The 16,594-nt window shown below is 42.4% G+C and overlaps 1 protein-coding gene across 11 annotated transcripts in view; it reads right to left on the bottom strand.

The window, feature by feature from the left end:
- The window catches only part of VPS13B (vacuolar protein sorting 13 homolog B), a 590,935-nt gene that overhangs the window by 206,845 nt on the left and 367,496 nt on the right, over window positions 1-16,594 (bottom strand). For all 11 annotated transcript variants that reach the window (XM_061603977.1, XM_061603888.1, XM_061603895.1 and 8 more), the window contains 2 exons: window positions 6,979-7,105; window positions 3,026-3,169 (listed from right to left, as the gene is read on the bottom strand). In XM_061603977.1, coding sequence (XP_061459961.1) covers window positions 3,026-3,169; window positions 6,979-7,105 — 271 coding nt within the window. The remainder of the gene's footprint in view (window positions 1-3,025; window positions 3,170-6,978; window positions 7,106-16,594) is intronic.

Here is a 16,594-nt window from a genome sequence, read left to right as displayed (position 1 = left end):
GGTTTTATATTGTATTTTATTGTGTCAGTGTACGTCGCCTAGAGTGACCGTTAATTTGGCCAGATAGGCGACTCATAAATAAAATTTTATTATTATTATCAACAAGCTGCTGAGAAATCATAGAATAGTAGAGTTGGAAGGGGCCTATAAGGCCATCAAGTCCAAGCCCCTGCTCAATTCAGGATCCAAATCAAAGCATTCCCGACAGGAGAATGAGCAGGATCATATTCCCCCCCTCCCAACAGATGACATTAACCAGGGCGACCAAGGCAGTTTCAGTGCCATGGCCATGCCTGAAGCCAGACTGGAACACTCTTTCTGCTGCTTCGCATTCAGTCTCTGTAGTGTTGTGTTGACTAAACTCCTCTCTCTCGGTGCTGAACTGCAGTGGGCAACAACCAGAGTAAAACTGGGGTGAATATTTTGAAGTGTTTACAATGGATGGATTGTAGATGTCGGTCTGGAATGAACCATATTATGCAAATTGCAGTAGTTAACTATGTCCTGATTGGCTAGTTAATCTCAAGGAAGAAGGATTGGTGGTCCTGTTGCCCTGTCTGAACACTATTTTTCTATGAGAAATTGTCTGAGGAAAAGCTGTTGTCTCTCTCTCCTTCTGGAGAGTTATGTGGGGGCGGGGTGGAGGAAGGCCACTACCAATGTAGATACCAACAAGAAGACAGGCAGAGTGAGTTATTACAATGTATGAAAAGGGAAGAGGGAGAGTGTGCTCACATCCTGATGTTAAGGAGGGGACTGGGGCTGCTGGGGGAGCAAGTGGCCTGCTGTTGGTTGCCATTTGGACCCATTTTGCCCTTTGGATACAGCTACCCCAGCATCAGAACTGTGAGCCACCTGACATTCCAGTCAAGAGTGTAAGCTGTGGACATTGATTATTAGTTTCTATCTATCCACTAAGAGTACCTGACATAATTTCATTTTTCTATTTATTTATTTATTTCCAGGAATGACTAGCTTAATGAAACACTCATTGACCATTAAAGCCTACCTTGCTATGTGACTTTATAATCCAGAATCAGGAAGGCTGCATAAATCCTCCTCTAACGCCTTGTGCAGGAGAACCCCCCAGTGCATTATGCCCAAGGTTTTTATAACTGAATATCAAAATATAAGTGTTTCACTTAAAAAATCTATGCCAGTTAAGAAGTGAATGAACTAAACAGAGAGAGGCATTCTCTGGACATGATAAAATGCTATGTATTTTTGAAAGTGATTTTCATTGTCAGTTTGCCTGCTCTACGGTCAAACGGCAGAATTTCTGAGCAGCACCATCTCTAAATTAAAATTCTGGGCACACATTCAACTTTATGATTTTATCCATTCCACCAAGATAGGAAACACTGCCTTGTAAGTTTATTTATTGTAAATATTCCCATAGTATACTGTGAAAGCTCACTTCCAAAACAGGCCTCAAAAGCTGCAAAGCATCCAAGAAAAAGCAATACTGTATGTCTTGTATTTAACATTTCAACAATTATGAAATGTATTCAGCATTTCAACAATAATAAAAACACTGCTATGACACAGACCTGCCCTGCCATGGTAAGTCTCTTCAAAAGATACAACCTCTCTAGTCACTATTCTTTCCCAGAAACCAAGTAATGAAGCTCAAGCCACTGTTGACTTCAAAATCTGAGCAATGATTTGATATATCCTGTCTATCAGGAGCAGATTGGGCCATGTCTTGGCTTACAAAAGGTCTTTAAGAGTGCCTTCCTGCCTACAAGGAACTCAGCCCGTTTATTGTGTCAGACATCCTGTCAATCAAGGATACCTAGATGCAATCATCATAAATATGGAAAATAATGCACATATTCCTTTGTCCTAATGTTTGCCCATGCAAGGAATACTATATTTTGAATTTATATTGAGTGACCCTCCTTGAGTATTTAGGACTATTTATAATAGACTTCCATAGGTTAGCTAATACCCTTAGTCCTATTCTTAATCAAATCTCTTTTTGACTTGACTTTAGGGGTTGCTTTTCTCTCATGTGCCTAAGCTATCAAGCCTTTTGTGCTATTTACTTGTACCTAAGAGCAGGTATGAGGACTGGAAACTTCACGGAGATGAGTAGGTATTAGCTGAGGCTCCCTCACCCAGGCAGATAAGTGAATTGTAGTGCTGGGATCCATTACAGGGCACAGATAGAGGAAGGTGGTGGAAGGGATTAGAACAACACTTGCATGACTGGCCTCCCTTGCATGGCAGTTGTGGCAAAGTGGGCATCACAATTACCCATTTCTGTTAACGTTTACAAAGCTTCCCATAAGCAATTTCCTGCCGTTTCAGTAATTGATATCTGGACCAATACATGGCAAATTGAACCAACTTCATTGTGTAGGCAAAGATTATGCCCATAATCCTTAATAAATTCCATAGCATAGAGGCTGGTTTTTCTTGGAATGTCAGTGAACACTGTGGCATTCTTGAAGCTATGGGGGTTTGGACCTGACCAAGTATCTAAATGGAAAACCACTTGGAACACCACACAAACTGTTCTAAGGATCCTAAAAGAAGACCAAGATATGTGTATGATAAAGAAATGGAACATCCAAGAATGGTGTTTAGAGACTGGGGTTGCAACTAATGACTTCAAGGACTGGACACATGTGCCAGACTATCTGAGCCCCAGTGGTCAAGTACCCAACATACTACATTTTAATAGAGGGATTCTGTTCTTTGAATGCCGGCAAATGTATCAGTGCAATTTTGGCAGGTTTTTTGCTGCCAATAATTGGAACAAGAGAAGAAAATCTTGAAAAGGAGCACTGCTTCCTCTCCTCAAATACTCTGGAAAACATACCAAGACCAAGGAAATACATATCGCAGGGATGCCGCAGGGTTATGTCCCTGCATATTATTGGGAAAATACCAACACAGAGATGCCATTTTCTGCAGCGGCAATATCGTCTAACATATATTCCCAGCCAAAACATGCTGATAAGAATACATTTAAAATAGCATAATATGAACCACGGTAACTCTGAAAGAAAGTATTTACCTCTGCAGATTTATTGGATGATTCCAATCCAACCATATTAGCCTCTATTAATTGCTGTAGGAGTTGTACTTGAGCCACACTGAGGAAGAAGTCCAGGCTTGTTGTCATATTCACTTCCAAAGAATGGCCACATACTAAAATTTCCTGTGAAAAACAAGTTTGTAAAACATAGTCAATGGATACCAGCTGTTTCCAAGCAATTATGTAATTTTCTTTTCTAACCAAACACAATATAGACTATTTATACTCTCCAAATTGGGACTATTAACATTTTCTTATCTCTTCAGGCAGAAAAAGTACTGTGCACCATCTGTAAAAGGAAATCAGGTGGAGGAGTAGTGGGACAGAATACCACTATACTGCCAACAGGATATTTGATGATTAAAATACATTTTGTTTGTTTCATGTGTGAGGTCCTGTTTCTTTCTTGCATCAAATTATGGGCTGTCAGAGCCTTTATCCATATTCTTGGCAGGAGAGTACCATTCTCCTTTTCTTGTTTTCACAGACAGATACACATAGTAGAGCACAAACTCATCTTGGCTTATAATGAAATTGTGCATTGCAACCCACAGATAACTGACTTAATTGATTTGTAGCTGCCTGTAAACTACTATTGACATGTTGGCAGAATTATAGTTACATGGCCACTATTTATGACTGTTGTTACATACACAGCTAAGGCTTTTGACTATTTTTGGTAAATTAGTTCCGAGGTGGAAAGCAGAAAATAAGCACGTTTGCTTACTAAGCAGATGCTCATACCATGTGCATGTGTATTTCTTGGTAATCTATAGTAGACCTCTCCCTTCCGCACTGAATTTCATCAAGGGAATAGATTCAAAAAGAGTAAGAATAGCCAAAACATTGACATTCTTGAACAAGAGCAACAATAAAATCATCTGTTACTTTTTACAGAATGCTTTCTCTACAACTCACCAATTCCCTAGCTCATCTAACATCTTCCTTTAGATTTAATTTCCAGCACATTTGCAGTAGTAGTCAGCACTGTGAGGATGGGCCACAGCTCAGTAATACATAACATGCTTTGAACATACAATCTCCCTATAACCCCAGATTTAATCCTTGGCATTCCTAGTGAAATGAATCTCAGGTAGCAAGGATGGGTTCCTGTTCCAACTGGGCTAAGAGCCAAGAGGGTGTTGTATCAAGTCAATAAGGACCTACTCTGAACCAAAGGGAAACAAGCAGGAAATGCACAGTTACAAGATGGGGGATACTTGGCTCAACAATACTACATGTGAGAAGGATCTTGGAATTGTTGCTGACCACAAGCCGAATATGAGCCAACAGTGCAATGTGGCTGCAAAAAAAAGCAAATGCTGTTTTAGGCTGCATTAACAGAACTGTAGTTTTCACATTGCATGAAGTACAAGTTCCCCTCTATTTGGCACTGGTTAGGCCTCATCTTGAATGTTCTGAACACTACACTTTAAGAAGCATGCAGACAAACTGGAACAGATGCAGAGGAAGGCATCAAGGATGATCAGGGGACTAGAAACACAGCCTTATAAGGAGAGACTGAAAGAACTGGGCATGTTTAGCCTTGAGAAGAGAGAACTGAAGGGAGATATTATAGCACAAATATTATAGTATTTGAAAGGTTGTCACACAGAGGACCAGAATCTCTTCTCAATCATCCCAGAGTGCAGGACATGAAATAGTGGGCTCCAGTTACAGGAAGTCAGATTTCAGCTGAACATCAGGAAAAACTTCCTGTTAAGAGTGGTATGAAAATGGAACCCATTACGTAGGGAAGCGGTGGGCCCCCCAACACTGGAGGCATTCAAAAGGCAGCTGGATAGCCATCTGATGGGTATGCTTGGATTCCTGCACTGATCACAGGGTTGGACTCGATGCCCCTTTTGAAGATAGGGACAACATTAGCCCTTCTCCAGGCATCTGGCACTTCATCCATCCTCCACAATTTTGCAAAGATAATAGATAGTGGTTCTCAGAATTCTTCAGCCAGTTCCTTCAATACTCTAGGAAGCAGTTCATTGGGCCCTGCAGATTTGAACTTGTTTAAAGTATTTAGGTATTCCTTGACCATTTGTCTATCAGTCTCAAGCTGCAATCCTGCCCCTTCAATTTCATGTTTCAAAGGTTGCCCTCTTTTGGGGGAAGACTGAGCCAAATCAAGAATTGGGCACTTCTGCCTTTTCTTTGTCACCTTGCCGGGAGGAAGGGCGGCATATAAATCAAATAAATAAATAATTAAATCTTTTATCATTTTGCCATCCTCATTGAGAAGTTGTACCACCATTTCTTTTCTGTCTTTTATTATGGATGTACCTGAAGAAAGTTTTTTTCTTGCTTTTAGCATCCCTCGCTAACCTCAGCTCATTCTCAGCTTTAGCTTTCCTGACACCAACCCTGTCATTCCATGCTATCCCCCTGTACTCTTACTTTGTGGCCTGGCCTTCCTTCCACTTCCTATATGTGTCCTTTTTTGTTTTCAGGTCATTGCTAAACTTTTTGTGAAGCCACATTGGCTTCTTCTGCTGTCTCCCCCCCTTTTCCTTGTTGGAATTGTTTGCTATTGTGTTTTTAGAATTTCCCTTTTTAGAAACTCCCACCATCTTGGACTTCTTTTCTCATTAGGGTCACATGCCATAGAACCTTACTTACCATCGTTCTGAGTTTATTAAAATCAGCTTTCCTGAAGTCCAGGGTACGTATATGGTTACTCTCAGCTTTTGCTTCCTTTAAAATCAAGAACTTGTATAGCGTGGTCACGTTCCCCCAGAGTTCCTGCAACTTCCATTTCAGCCACGAAGTCATCTCTAATGGTTAGAAGTAAGTCAAAGATAGCTGATCCTTCCTCCTTCCTGTTCCTTCCTCCATTTTCTATAGGAAAAAGTTATCTCCAACACAAGTCAGGAATTTCTCGCAGGGCCATGTTCCAGGGAGGTAGCATACCTGGCGAGTCCATGGGTCTTCTTGGCATACTCCCATGCAGTAGGGAGTCTCCCACTACTACTCCTCTTCTTCATGTTGTGGAGTGTGGTTTCATTGCCCCTGCTTGACTGAGCTTTAGCCTCTCGCTCACTGTCACACAGGGTTTCCTCTCCAGGCTGTCCTCTAGTCTCATCCTCAAGTGCCTGAAAGCGATTCCATAGTTCCACTGGTGCAGGGTGTCTTCTAGCTCTTCTGCTCTTAACTGTCACCTTTTTCCATGGAATTTCCTCCACTTCCACTCATTTCCTCCACTTGACCTTGAACAACCTCTCCCATTTGGAGAAGTATACTGGACTAACTCCAGATTCTTGGCTCTTTCTTTCAAAATAAAATCTGCACTGTCTTACTGGCCAGTCTTCAAACACAAAGATAGGCATATTCATCCTGTCTCTGTTGCAGTCTCCATAACAACATGGCGGTCCTGTGAGTAGGTAGTTCCTGAGTCCAGGAACTGAGGAGGCAGTATTCCCTATGAAGAATGTCTAATCTGGGGTGCTCCTACAGTGATCATTATCACTGGAGGCTTGTGGCCTCTGCAGCAAAGACTGCTTTTTACCAGTTATGACTGGTTTGCCAGCTATGGCAGGTCCTGGACAGGGAGATCTTTGACACAGTGATCCATGCACTGTAACATCTAATTGGACTACTGTAATGAACTCTATGTGGGGCTGCCCTTGAAGCTGGTTTATAAATACAGTCATATAAAAACACAGACTAACATGCACCCACTCACCTTCTATTGCTTTTCTTATCATACATGTAATAATCACTATGTCTGAAGTATACAAAGATTTACAGAAGACAGAGCCTTTTGAAAAAAAACATTTTGATAACTAATACTGGGTTTGTGGTTTTTTTTTTTTTAAAAAAAACCCTTAATGTAGCATTCTAACTATCACAAAGGTTTGTGTTCAGAAATGTAGGTGAAAGATATGAAAGGCCTATGAGTAAATCTCAAATACAATACTAACCTCTGTCTGTAAATTCTCTGGTGAAATTACTTTTGTGAAAATGATGGCAGGAGCTGCAGTTATTCGCACTGTAAAATCTGTTAAAATTGGAGTTAAAATAGCTCTCCGTTCTTGATGTCGCTTTATGCTAAAAGAAAAATAAATTTTGGTTAGGATTATAAATTCGTGAGACAAGAAGCAGACTCTTTATCTGTAGAGGTTATCCAATCAGTTTCCTAATCTAGAGAAAATATTGAAATATATGTCTGTAAATTATCATAATCAAATTTATGAAGACTAATCTGCTCTGACAGTAATGTCGAAATGAGAAGCATGTTGGTCTAGTGATATGATTTTAAGAGGTCTTGGGGAGAAGCTGTAGCTCAGTGGTACAGTACATGCTTTCCATGCAGAAGGTCCCAAGTTCAATCCCTAGCATCTACAGTTAAAAGGGTCTTATGCAGTAGGGTGGAAAATATGTCTCCCTGGAGCTCCGGTGAGTAGAAAATTCAGGACTAGATTGACTAATGATTTGACTTAGTCTAAAGGACCTTCTTATGGATTCAAAACCTTAAGAAGGCCATAGATAAAATAGAAAGGTAGAAGAATGCAGTGTCTCCAAGGTATGTGCTCTTAGTATGTTCCTGAGCAATCAGGGTACCTGCAAGCAGCAAGAACAATATGGGCAGAGGCAGAAGTAGCATCTTGGGCCAGTCTGAGATCACAGTCCCAAGTAACCAGAGTATGAAACATAGAGTCAAGTGAGAGGCAAGGTCAAGGCAGTCCAGGGTTGCGTTCAAGTGGACAAGGGCGAACAAGGGCTTAGCAGAGAGACAGGTCCAGGGCACTCAAAGTGGTCAGTAGGTCAGATTGAGGTCAAAGCACAGTGCTGGTATGAAGACATTGTTTCAGCAGCTCCTCTAGCCTGGTACTGGGGCTTTTTAGCAAGAGCTGCTGGAACTACACCCTGCAACCAGCTGTCTCATATCAGCTGTCTTCATCCAGAGATCTCCTGAAGAAGGTATGTACTCTGAGGAGATTTTGACTCTTCAGGAGTCTTTTCCTGCAGTTGGGATTTCTCATGATAGAGCAGGTTTCTGTCTGGCATTTCAGGCACCATCTCTCCCGTGGGATCAGGACTAGTTTGGCCTTGATGTCAAAGGCCAAACTTCCCTACAGTGTGGATGGCCTCTCAGCAGCCTCATATAAGGTTCCTGCCTCCTCATCCCCAGAGTCCGATCCAGAGTTTGGTGCAATTAAATGCCAGGACCTCTCGGTATCCTCTAATGAGGAATCCTCAGCTGAGACATGATCATTTTAGTATATTTTAATTTGTGTGTATGCTACTTTTCCACTTGTTTCCCCCATCCAAAGCAATTTAACCTATTGCTTTTTATCCAAAGGAATTTAGCTGTTGAAACTGGTTGTTGTCTGACAGCGCATAGGACACAATAATAATTGCTAGCTACGAAAGTACTGTGCTGTCTGTGATTAAGATGGCAGGCTAACACTTTGGCACTGAGAAGTTTGTGCACGTTTTGCTGTGTTTGGAACAAAACAAATACTATTAGTGAAATAAAAAATCGACATGCTTTTAAAAATCTCGGCGTTGCACAAAGTGCGAGGCTAAGTGCGCACTTAGCCTCGCACTTGGAGTCGTGTTGGGGTCTGGAATCCATTGCCCACCAAGAAAAATCATTGCTGCAAGTGCTGGAGAGAGAAGGCAAACCAACAAGCTGTTGTGATTGAAAGCCTGTCCTTCTTTAGGGAGAATATTTGAGACTTGAATGGTTTTTGTTCCTCAGTTGAGAGATGAGGGAAGTGTCATTACCTATTATGTTGGAAAAAGTGGTTTCTATACCCCCCAGGGTGGGAGCCTGGTGGGCATAGTTTCTGCCCCCTTGAGTGAGAGACAAGGGAGTTTGGTATGAATGTCATACTTAGAATATGTATGTGTATTATTTGGCTGTAGTAGTTGTCATGGTGATTGAGTAGTTGTCATGGTGATTTTCATGGTATGTACATATGAGTATGCTGTTCTTAGGATGTGAGGAGCAGCCATCGGCTCATTTTCTTTTCCTACTTGAGTATTTCCACTACCCTCAGAGAGAACTGATGGACCAGGGCTTCGTCCTCTCATCTGGTCCACATGTCGATGTAACACATGGCCGTCTGGTGTTCGAGCCCTGTATGGGCCCGTGGCTTGGGTCACAGTGGCAGGAATCCACATTTCACCAGCACTGTAGTTCCTGACATACACAGGGTCACCTGAGGTGAACACCTGTGCAGGTTCTTGAACTGCAACAGACTCCCTTGGTCGGTCCTCGGTCAAGTCATGATGCAACTGATCAAGCAGAGTCGTTAGTCATCTGTTTATTAATAGCTCAGCTGGGCTCCTTCCAGTTGTGGCACAAGGTGTGATGTGTTGTGTCAGGAGAAAACTTACAAGGCATCAGTCCCAGTCACCTTCTACAATCCGTTTCAATGCATCCTTTGTTGTTCTGACCATCCTCTCAGCCTGTCTGTTGGTTGCTGGATGAAAAGGGGCTGAAGGACATGCCGAATTAGTCCATTATCCAGGAAAGTGTGGAATTCCGCAGATATGAACTGGGCTCCATTGTCTGAGACAATGGTGTTGGGCAAACCATGTGTTGTGAAAAGCCTGTGTAAGGTCTTGATAACAACACAGGATGTCACTGATGATACAGGAACCACTTCTAACAATTTGGAGAGTGGATCAACAACAATCAAGAAGGTCTGTTCCTGGAAGGGGCCTGCAAAATCGATATGAAGCTGTGACCATGGCATTTTTGTCGATTCCCATAGGTGCAATGGGGCATGTGGTGGAGCTGGTCTTGAAAGCTGACACTTCTCACATTTCTTGATGCATTTTTCAATCTCGCTGTCCATCTTGGGCCACCACACATAGCTGCGCCCCACAGCCTTCATTCGCACTATAGCAGGGTGTCCGACATGTAGGGCCTCCAACACCCGATATCTCAACACAGTAGGAATGACAACTCTATTTCCCCACGGGAGGAATCCCTTGTGCACTGATAGTTCATGTTGTTTGGATACAAATGGTCTGAATTTCTCCTCAAGGTTCCCTAATGGCCATCCCCTCCACACCCAGTTGAGAACACAGACAAGAAATGGGTCCTTGGATGATGCAGTGGCAATATGCACTCACCATATGCTCAGAGGTACATTACCAAATTCTTCCAAGCTACACAGGAAGTGGATTGGACTGTGAAAGACCAACCCAAATTGTGTTTGCATTTTTACAAATGTGTAGGGCAGTACAATATCTCAGAGCAGATCAGGTCTCCTGCTCCCCTAGTGCATTCACTATAGCTGCCCAATTTCCCTGCTTTTAAAAGTTTGATAGAAATATCTGTTGGCTATAGGTACATTCTTAAACCACAAGGATTTTTGCCTATTAGTGAATTAAACTGGGATTAAGAAATGAGCTGATTCATTTAATCTATTATGTTTAACAATAAGCTTGTATTAAATTGTTTTTTCCCTTGAACCTTAGGGAAATACTCTGTTTAGTCTATTATGTATATAACGATTTTTTCCTTGTATTTCTTGTACTTAATTTTATATCCAATGTTTATATTATGTTGATACTAAAGAGGATGTTTTATTCAATTAATTGTATTTTATTGATTGATTTTTGCAGTTGCTGTTTGAAGATGTTTTGATTTGTACACTGCTTACAAACCAGCACCTTGAATCGAGCTCGGAAACATACAGGCAGCCAATGCAAGCGGGCCAGAATCGGTTTTATATGTTCGGACCGTCTGGTCCCTGTTACCAATCTGGCCGCTGCATTTTGCACAAGCTGCAGTTTCCGAACCATCTTCAAAGGCAGCCCCACGTAGAGTGCATTGCAGTAATCTAATCTGGAGGTTACCAGAGCATGGGCAACTGAAGCCAGGTTATCCCTGTCCAGATAGGGATGTAGTTGGGACACCAACCGAAGTTGGTAGAAGGCACGCCGTGCCACCGAGGCTACCTGAGCCTCAAGTGACAGAGATGGTTCTAGGAGAACCCCCAAGCTATGAACCTGCTCCTTCAAGGGGAGTGCAACCCCATCCAGGACAGGTTGGACATCCACCATCTGGTCAGAAGAACCACCATCTCAGCATCTCAGAGATGCATCTCAACACCATCTCAGTCTTGTCTGGATTGAGCCTCAGTTTATTAGCCCTCATCCAGTCCATTGTCGCAGCCAGGCACCAGTTCAGCACATTGACAGCCTCACCTGAAGAAGATGAAAAGGAGAAATAGAGCTGTGTGTCATCAGCACTGCAAAGCTCCGGATGACCGAACCCAACGGTTTCATGTAGATGTTGAACAGCATGGGGGACAGAACTGACCCCTGCGGAACCCCATACTGGAGAGTCCAGGGTGCTGAGTAATGTTCCCCAAGCACCACCTTCTGGAGGCAATCTGCCAAGTAGGAGCAGAACCACTGCAATGCAGTACCTCCCACTCCCAACTCAGCTAGTCTCCCCAGAAGGATACCATGGTCGATGGTATCGAAAGCTGCTGAGAGATCAAGGAGAATCAACAGTCACACTCCCCCTGTCTCTCTCCCAACAAAGGTCATCATAGAGGGCGACCAAGGCTGTTTCCATGCCAAAACCAGGCCTGAAACCCGACTGAAATGGATCCAGATAATCGGTCTCATCCAACAGTGTCTGGAGCTGGCCTACAACCACTCGTTCCAGGACCTTGCCCAGGAATGGAACATTTGCTACCGACCTATAGTTATTAAGATTGTCTGGGTCCAGGGAGGGCGTCTTCAGGAGTGGTCTCACTACTGCCTCTTTCAGGCAGCCAGGGACCACCCCCTCTCGCAGAGAGGCATTAATCACTTCCCTGGCCCAGCCGGCTGTTCAATCCCTGCTAGCTTTTATTAGCCAAGAAGAGCAAGGATCCAGCACAGAAGTGGTTGCACGAACCTGTCCAAGCACCTTGTCAACGTCCTCAAGCTGCACCAACTGAAACTCATCCAAGAAGTCGGGACAAGGCTGTGCTCTGGATACCTCGCTTGATTCACCTGCTATAACACTGGAGTCTAAGTCCTGGCGGATGCTAAAGATTTTATCCTGGAAGTGCCTAGCAAATTCATTACAGCAAGCCTCAGATGGATCTACTATGTCCCTGGGGCCAGAGTGTAATAGCCCCCGGACAATTCTGAAGAGCTCCGCTGGGCGGCAGATTGATGATTTGATAGTGGCAGCAAAATATTGTTTTTTTTGCTGCCCTCATTGCCCCTAAATACAGCTTACCATAGGCACCAGTGTATAATTGCATCCACTAGGAGTTCGCCTCCATCTGGACTCAAGCCATCTCCTATATTGTTTCATCGCTCTCAGCTCTGGAGTATACCATGGAGCCATACAAGCTTTACACAGGAAAGGGTGCTCAGGAGCAATCATGTCAACCGCCCGGGTCATTTCTGTATTCCACAGTTCAACCAGGGTTTCGACAGGAGCGCCAGCCCTATCAGCCGGAAAACACCCCAGAGCCCTTTGGAAACCATCCGGATCCATTAGTCTCTGGGGGAGGACCAACTTAATAGGTCCCTCACCCTTGCAGAGGGGAAAAGCTGCTGTAAGTCTAAACTTCAGCAAGCAGTGATCTGTCCATGACAGAGGGACTGATGTAAGGCCCCCCACATTCAGATCACCAACTCCATGTCCAGATGCAAAAACCAAATCTAGAGTATGCCCTGCTACATGTGTTGGGCCAATGGCATATTGGGACAGTCCCATGGTTGTCATGGAGACCATGAAATCCTAAGCCACCCCGGATAAGGTGGCCTCGGCATGGATGTTGACATCCCCAAGAACCAACAGTCTGGGGGATCTCAACAGTACACCCAAGACCACCTCCGTCAGCTCAGCTAGGGAGTCTGTTGGGCAGTCCTGCTGACCCAACATAAGGTGCAAACACTCCAGACCAGTAGTCACACTGTTAGATTTTTGTGTTTTGTTTTGAAGTAGCTGTATGCTCTTTGCTACTGCTTTTAGAAATTATTTGAATTTTACAGATTTTAAGAACGTAAGAAGAGCTTGGTAGATTAGGCCAATGGCCCATCTAGTCCAGCATCCTGTTCTCACAGTGGCCAACCGGTTGCCCATGGGAAACCCCACAAGCAGGACCTGAGGGCAAATAGCAATCTGCCCTCCTGCAACTTCCAGCAACTGGTATTTGGAAGCATATTGCCTCCACCTATGGAGACAGAGCATGGCCATCATGGCTAGTAACCATTGATAGCCTTTTCCTCCATGAATCTGCTTAATCCTTTTTAAAATCCATTCAAGTTTGTGGCTATCACTGCCTCTTGTGTGAGTGAATTCCATAGTTTGACTATGTGTTGTGTGAAGAGGTACTTTCTTTTATCTGTCCTGAATCTTCCAACATTGTTTCATTGGATGTCCACAAATTCTAGTGTATGTCCACAAATTCTAGTGTTATGAGAAAGGGAGAAAAGCTTTTCTTTATCTACTTTCTCCTTGCCACACATAATTTTATGGAGGATCCCCCAAGCATCCTGGCCCCAAGCAATTTGGGCTCTTGAACATGATGAAGAAAAAATGTATTTCTTTCCCTATATTCACACACAACAGGCATTAAAAGCAGGCCTGTGTGTAGGGAAAGCAGGAAAAGGTCAAGCTCACCTTGTTGCATATTCCTGAGCTCTTTTCTGTGCCAAAATAGGCTAATGCATGACCGCAGATCATTAATTTGGTATTGTCTTAAGCAAAATGCGTACAATCTTTTGATTAATATACTTTTTACTATTTGATCTTGGGAAAGTGGTTTCTGGGTCTCGTATGCTGCAGAGCAATGGCCTCAGCTAAGGGAAGTCTTCATAGTGGAATCAAGGAGAGCTTGATACTAATTTTTTACAATGGCATGATGTGTATAATTGTACTTCATAAATGTAATTAAGTGTGTTTTCGAGGTGAGAGGTGTTCTGAAGTGGGCTGCCTTTCCCAACCCTCTGTGTTTGATGGAGAGTGGTGACTCAGAATTACCCCTTTTCTTTACTGTGTTCCCTAATCATTTTTTATATTGTGTGGCATTCAGCTATAATATGGTGATTTAAAAATTAATCTTTCTCTATAGCAAGGTACAAGTGGAATTTCACATAGAACTTCCAGTCACTCTAAAGAGAACCCAAACTTGGCCTTCCCTCATGGTATCAGTCAAAGGAACATGTTGTAACGTCCTAGAGATGTTCCTGACCAGCTTGACTGATCAGGAACCATGATAAAATGGAATGTATGGTACATATTGGTTTCAAAACGGTAAAAGATCATTAGTAACTATAACAGTAGAATAGGGGTAATATCACATTGACATCAATCTGGGAAGACAACAAAGACAATGAGATGGGAGGTATCTGTAAAACTATGAATATACATGAATTCCTTTTAAGTTATCTTATTGGTTGGAAATATTGCAAGAGAGAAGAACTATTACGTTACATGGAGAAGAACTTAGGGGATTGGTTAATCACTGTCACATGCTGTAACTGTACTATATAAAAGAGCCTGCACACAGTGCCTCAGTGCAGTTTTCTCCAGACTTTCTGGGGTGCTGACCCTGCATATGTTTGTAGAAATAAAGGCCTACCTTTTTGCTTTAAGCCTGTGTTATTGATAACTTAAAGGACCCCCAGCAAAGATCCCACAGAAGAAAATAAAAATTCTCCATCATCTATCATGTCACCTCTTACTCACCTTTTCTCTAAACCAAACAGCTCCAAATATTGCAACCTCTCTCATAGGGGAGTCGTTCCATCCCCTTGATCATTTTGGTTGCCCTTTTCTGAAACCTTTTCCATCTCTACAATATTCTTTTTGAGATGAGGCGAGAACTGTATACATTAATCCAAATGCAACTGCACCATACATTTATATAACTTCATTATGATATCATCAGTTTTATTTTCAACACTTATAATAATCCCTAGCATGGAATTTGCCTTTTTCATAAGCTGCCATGGTTTTGTTTCTGGTCAGTCACTACCAGTTCAGATCCCATGAGCATATATGTGAAATCAAGATTGTTTGCTCCAATATGCACAATTTTATACTTGTTTACCTTGAAATGCATTTGCCATTTTACTGTCGATTCACTAAGTTTGCAGAGGTCCTTTTGGAGCTTTTTGCAACCCCTTTTTATTTTAACTACTCTGAACAATTCAGTACCATCATCAACCTTAGCAACCTCATTGCTCACCCTTAACTCTAGATCATTTATGAACAAGTTAAAAAGCACAGGTCCCAGTACTGATCCTTGGCAGACTCCACTTTCTACAGCTCTCCATTGGGAGTAGGGATGGGGTTTGCTGCCTAGTTCAGACCCGCTTGTATTCCAATAGTCCATCGTTCCATCCTGATCCACCCTTTTTCTGTTCCTGCTTGCTTAGGCACTTGCCAATTTGATCCGCTAGTGGTTTTTTAATTTTTGGGGGGGTTGAGAAAAAAAAGGTCTAATTTTTAACATAAATGCCTATAAATGATCACGGTGGTCCACGTAGTTAATTTTTTCCTATTTATCACACCAACACACTGTTATGCATGCATCAACTTAGATGAAATTACAAAGATGATTACGTGAAATTGGGGGGGGGATCCATGCTGATTACAGCCGCAGCCTGCAGCAAGAAATTAGTGCTAGTCCAAAAAGATAGCTGTCGAATTCATTTGTAATCTGGTACTAAATCCAGTTTAGTGGATATTCTCCCCGATCCCTAGTTGCAAGAACTGTTCATTTATTCCTACTCTCTGCTTCCTGCTATTTAATCAATTCCTGATCCACAAGAGGTCCTTGTGGTCCTCTTGTTTTATTATGTCTTATGCCATTCTGAGAACTATTACTGAAGAACAGGATATAAACAAACATTTTTAAAAAATGTTTTTAACGTTTTGTTCTAATGTATTTTAAGGTCTGTTTTTATGAGGTTTTAAAGTGTTTTTAGCGTTTCTGTTTGCCGCCCTGGGTACTTGCTGGGAGGAAGGGTGGGATATAAATAAATAAATACTACTACTACAAAAAGCATAAAAATTGAGGATGAATGTGCAAAATAATGAAGCTGAAACATGTTCTGCTTAGCACAAAGATAACATAGCCCCTTTGTCCAAAAAAGAGAAAGGGAAGAACTCTGAAAATCATATTCATGATTCAAGCAAGCACCTCAGCTGAGAAAGTGCTCTCAGGTTTATTTAATTAGATAGTTCTATCAATTCCTCTTCCTGCCAATCAGCATCACCCCAAATCTTAGCCAGATTTCCTTTAAGCCAAATGTTTTTCATTTCACTCTCTATCATCAGTCATCTTACATATGGAATATAAGAAAGTGTAGCTAAAGAGGTCATTAGGTGTTCCATTTAGAATCAGCTGCACAACTCACATATTGTTGTCATGGCTTTATACTGTAGTTATCCCAATTATCACTCCACAATGGGTAATGTTCATTTCTGGGCTCAAATTGAAGGTACTCACATCAGTGTTTAACTCCTTAAACCACTTAGGTCCCAAACAGTGGAAAGACCGCCTCCTTCCCTACAGACCCTTCAGGTATTGAGATCAGCCGAGGGGGGCCTTT

Source organism: Rhineura floridana, chromosome 1, assembly GCF_030035675.1.
Source record: "Rhineura floridana isolate rRhiFlo1 chromosome 1, rRhiFlo1.hap2, whole genome shotgun sequence".
NCBI classification, from domain to species: domain Eukaryota; kingdom Metazoa; phylum Chordata; class Lepidosauria; order Squamata; family Rhineuridae; genus Rhineura; species Rhineura floridana.
This window is presented reverse-complemented; position numbering and strand designations above follow the sequence as displayed.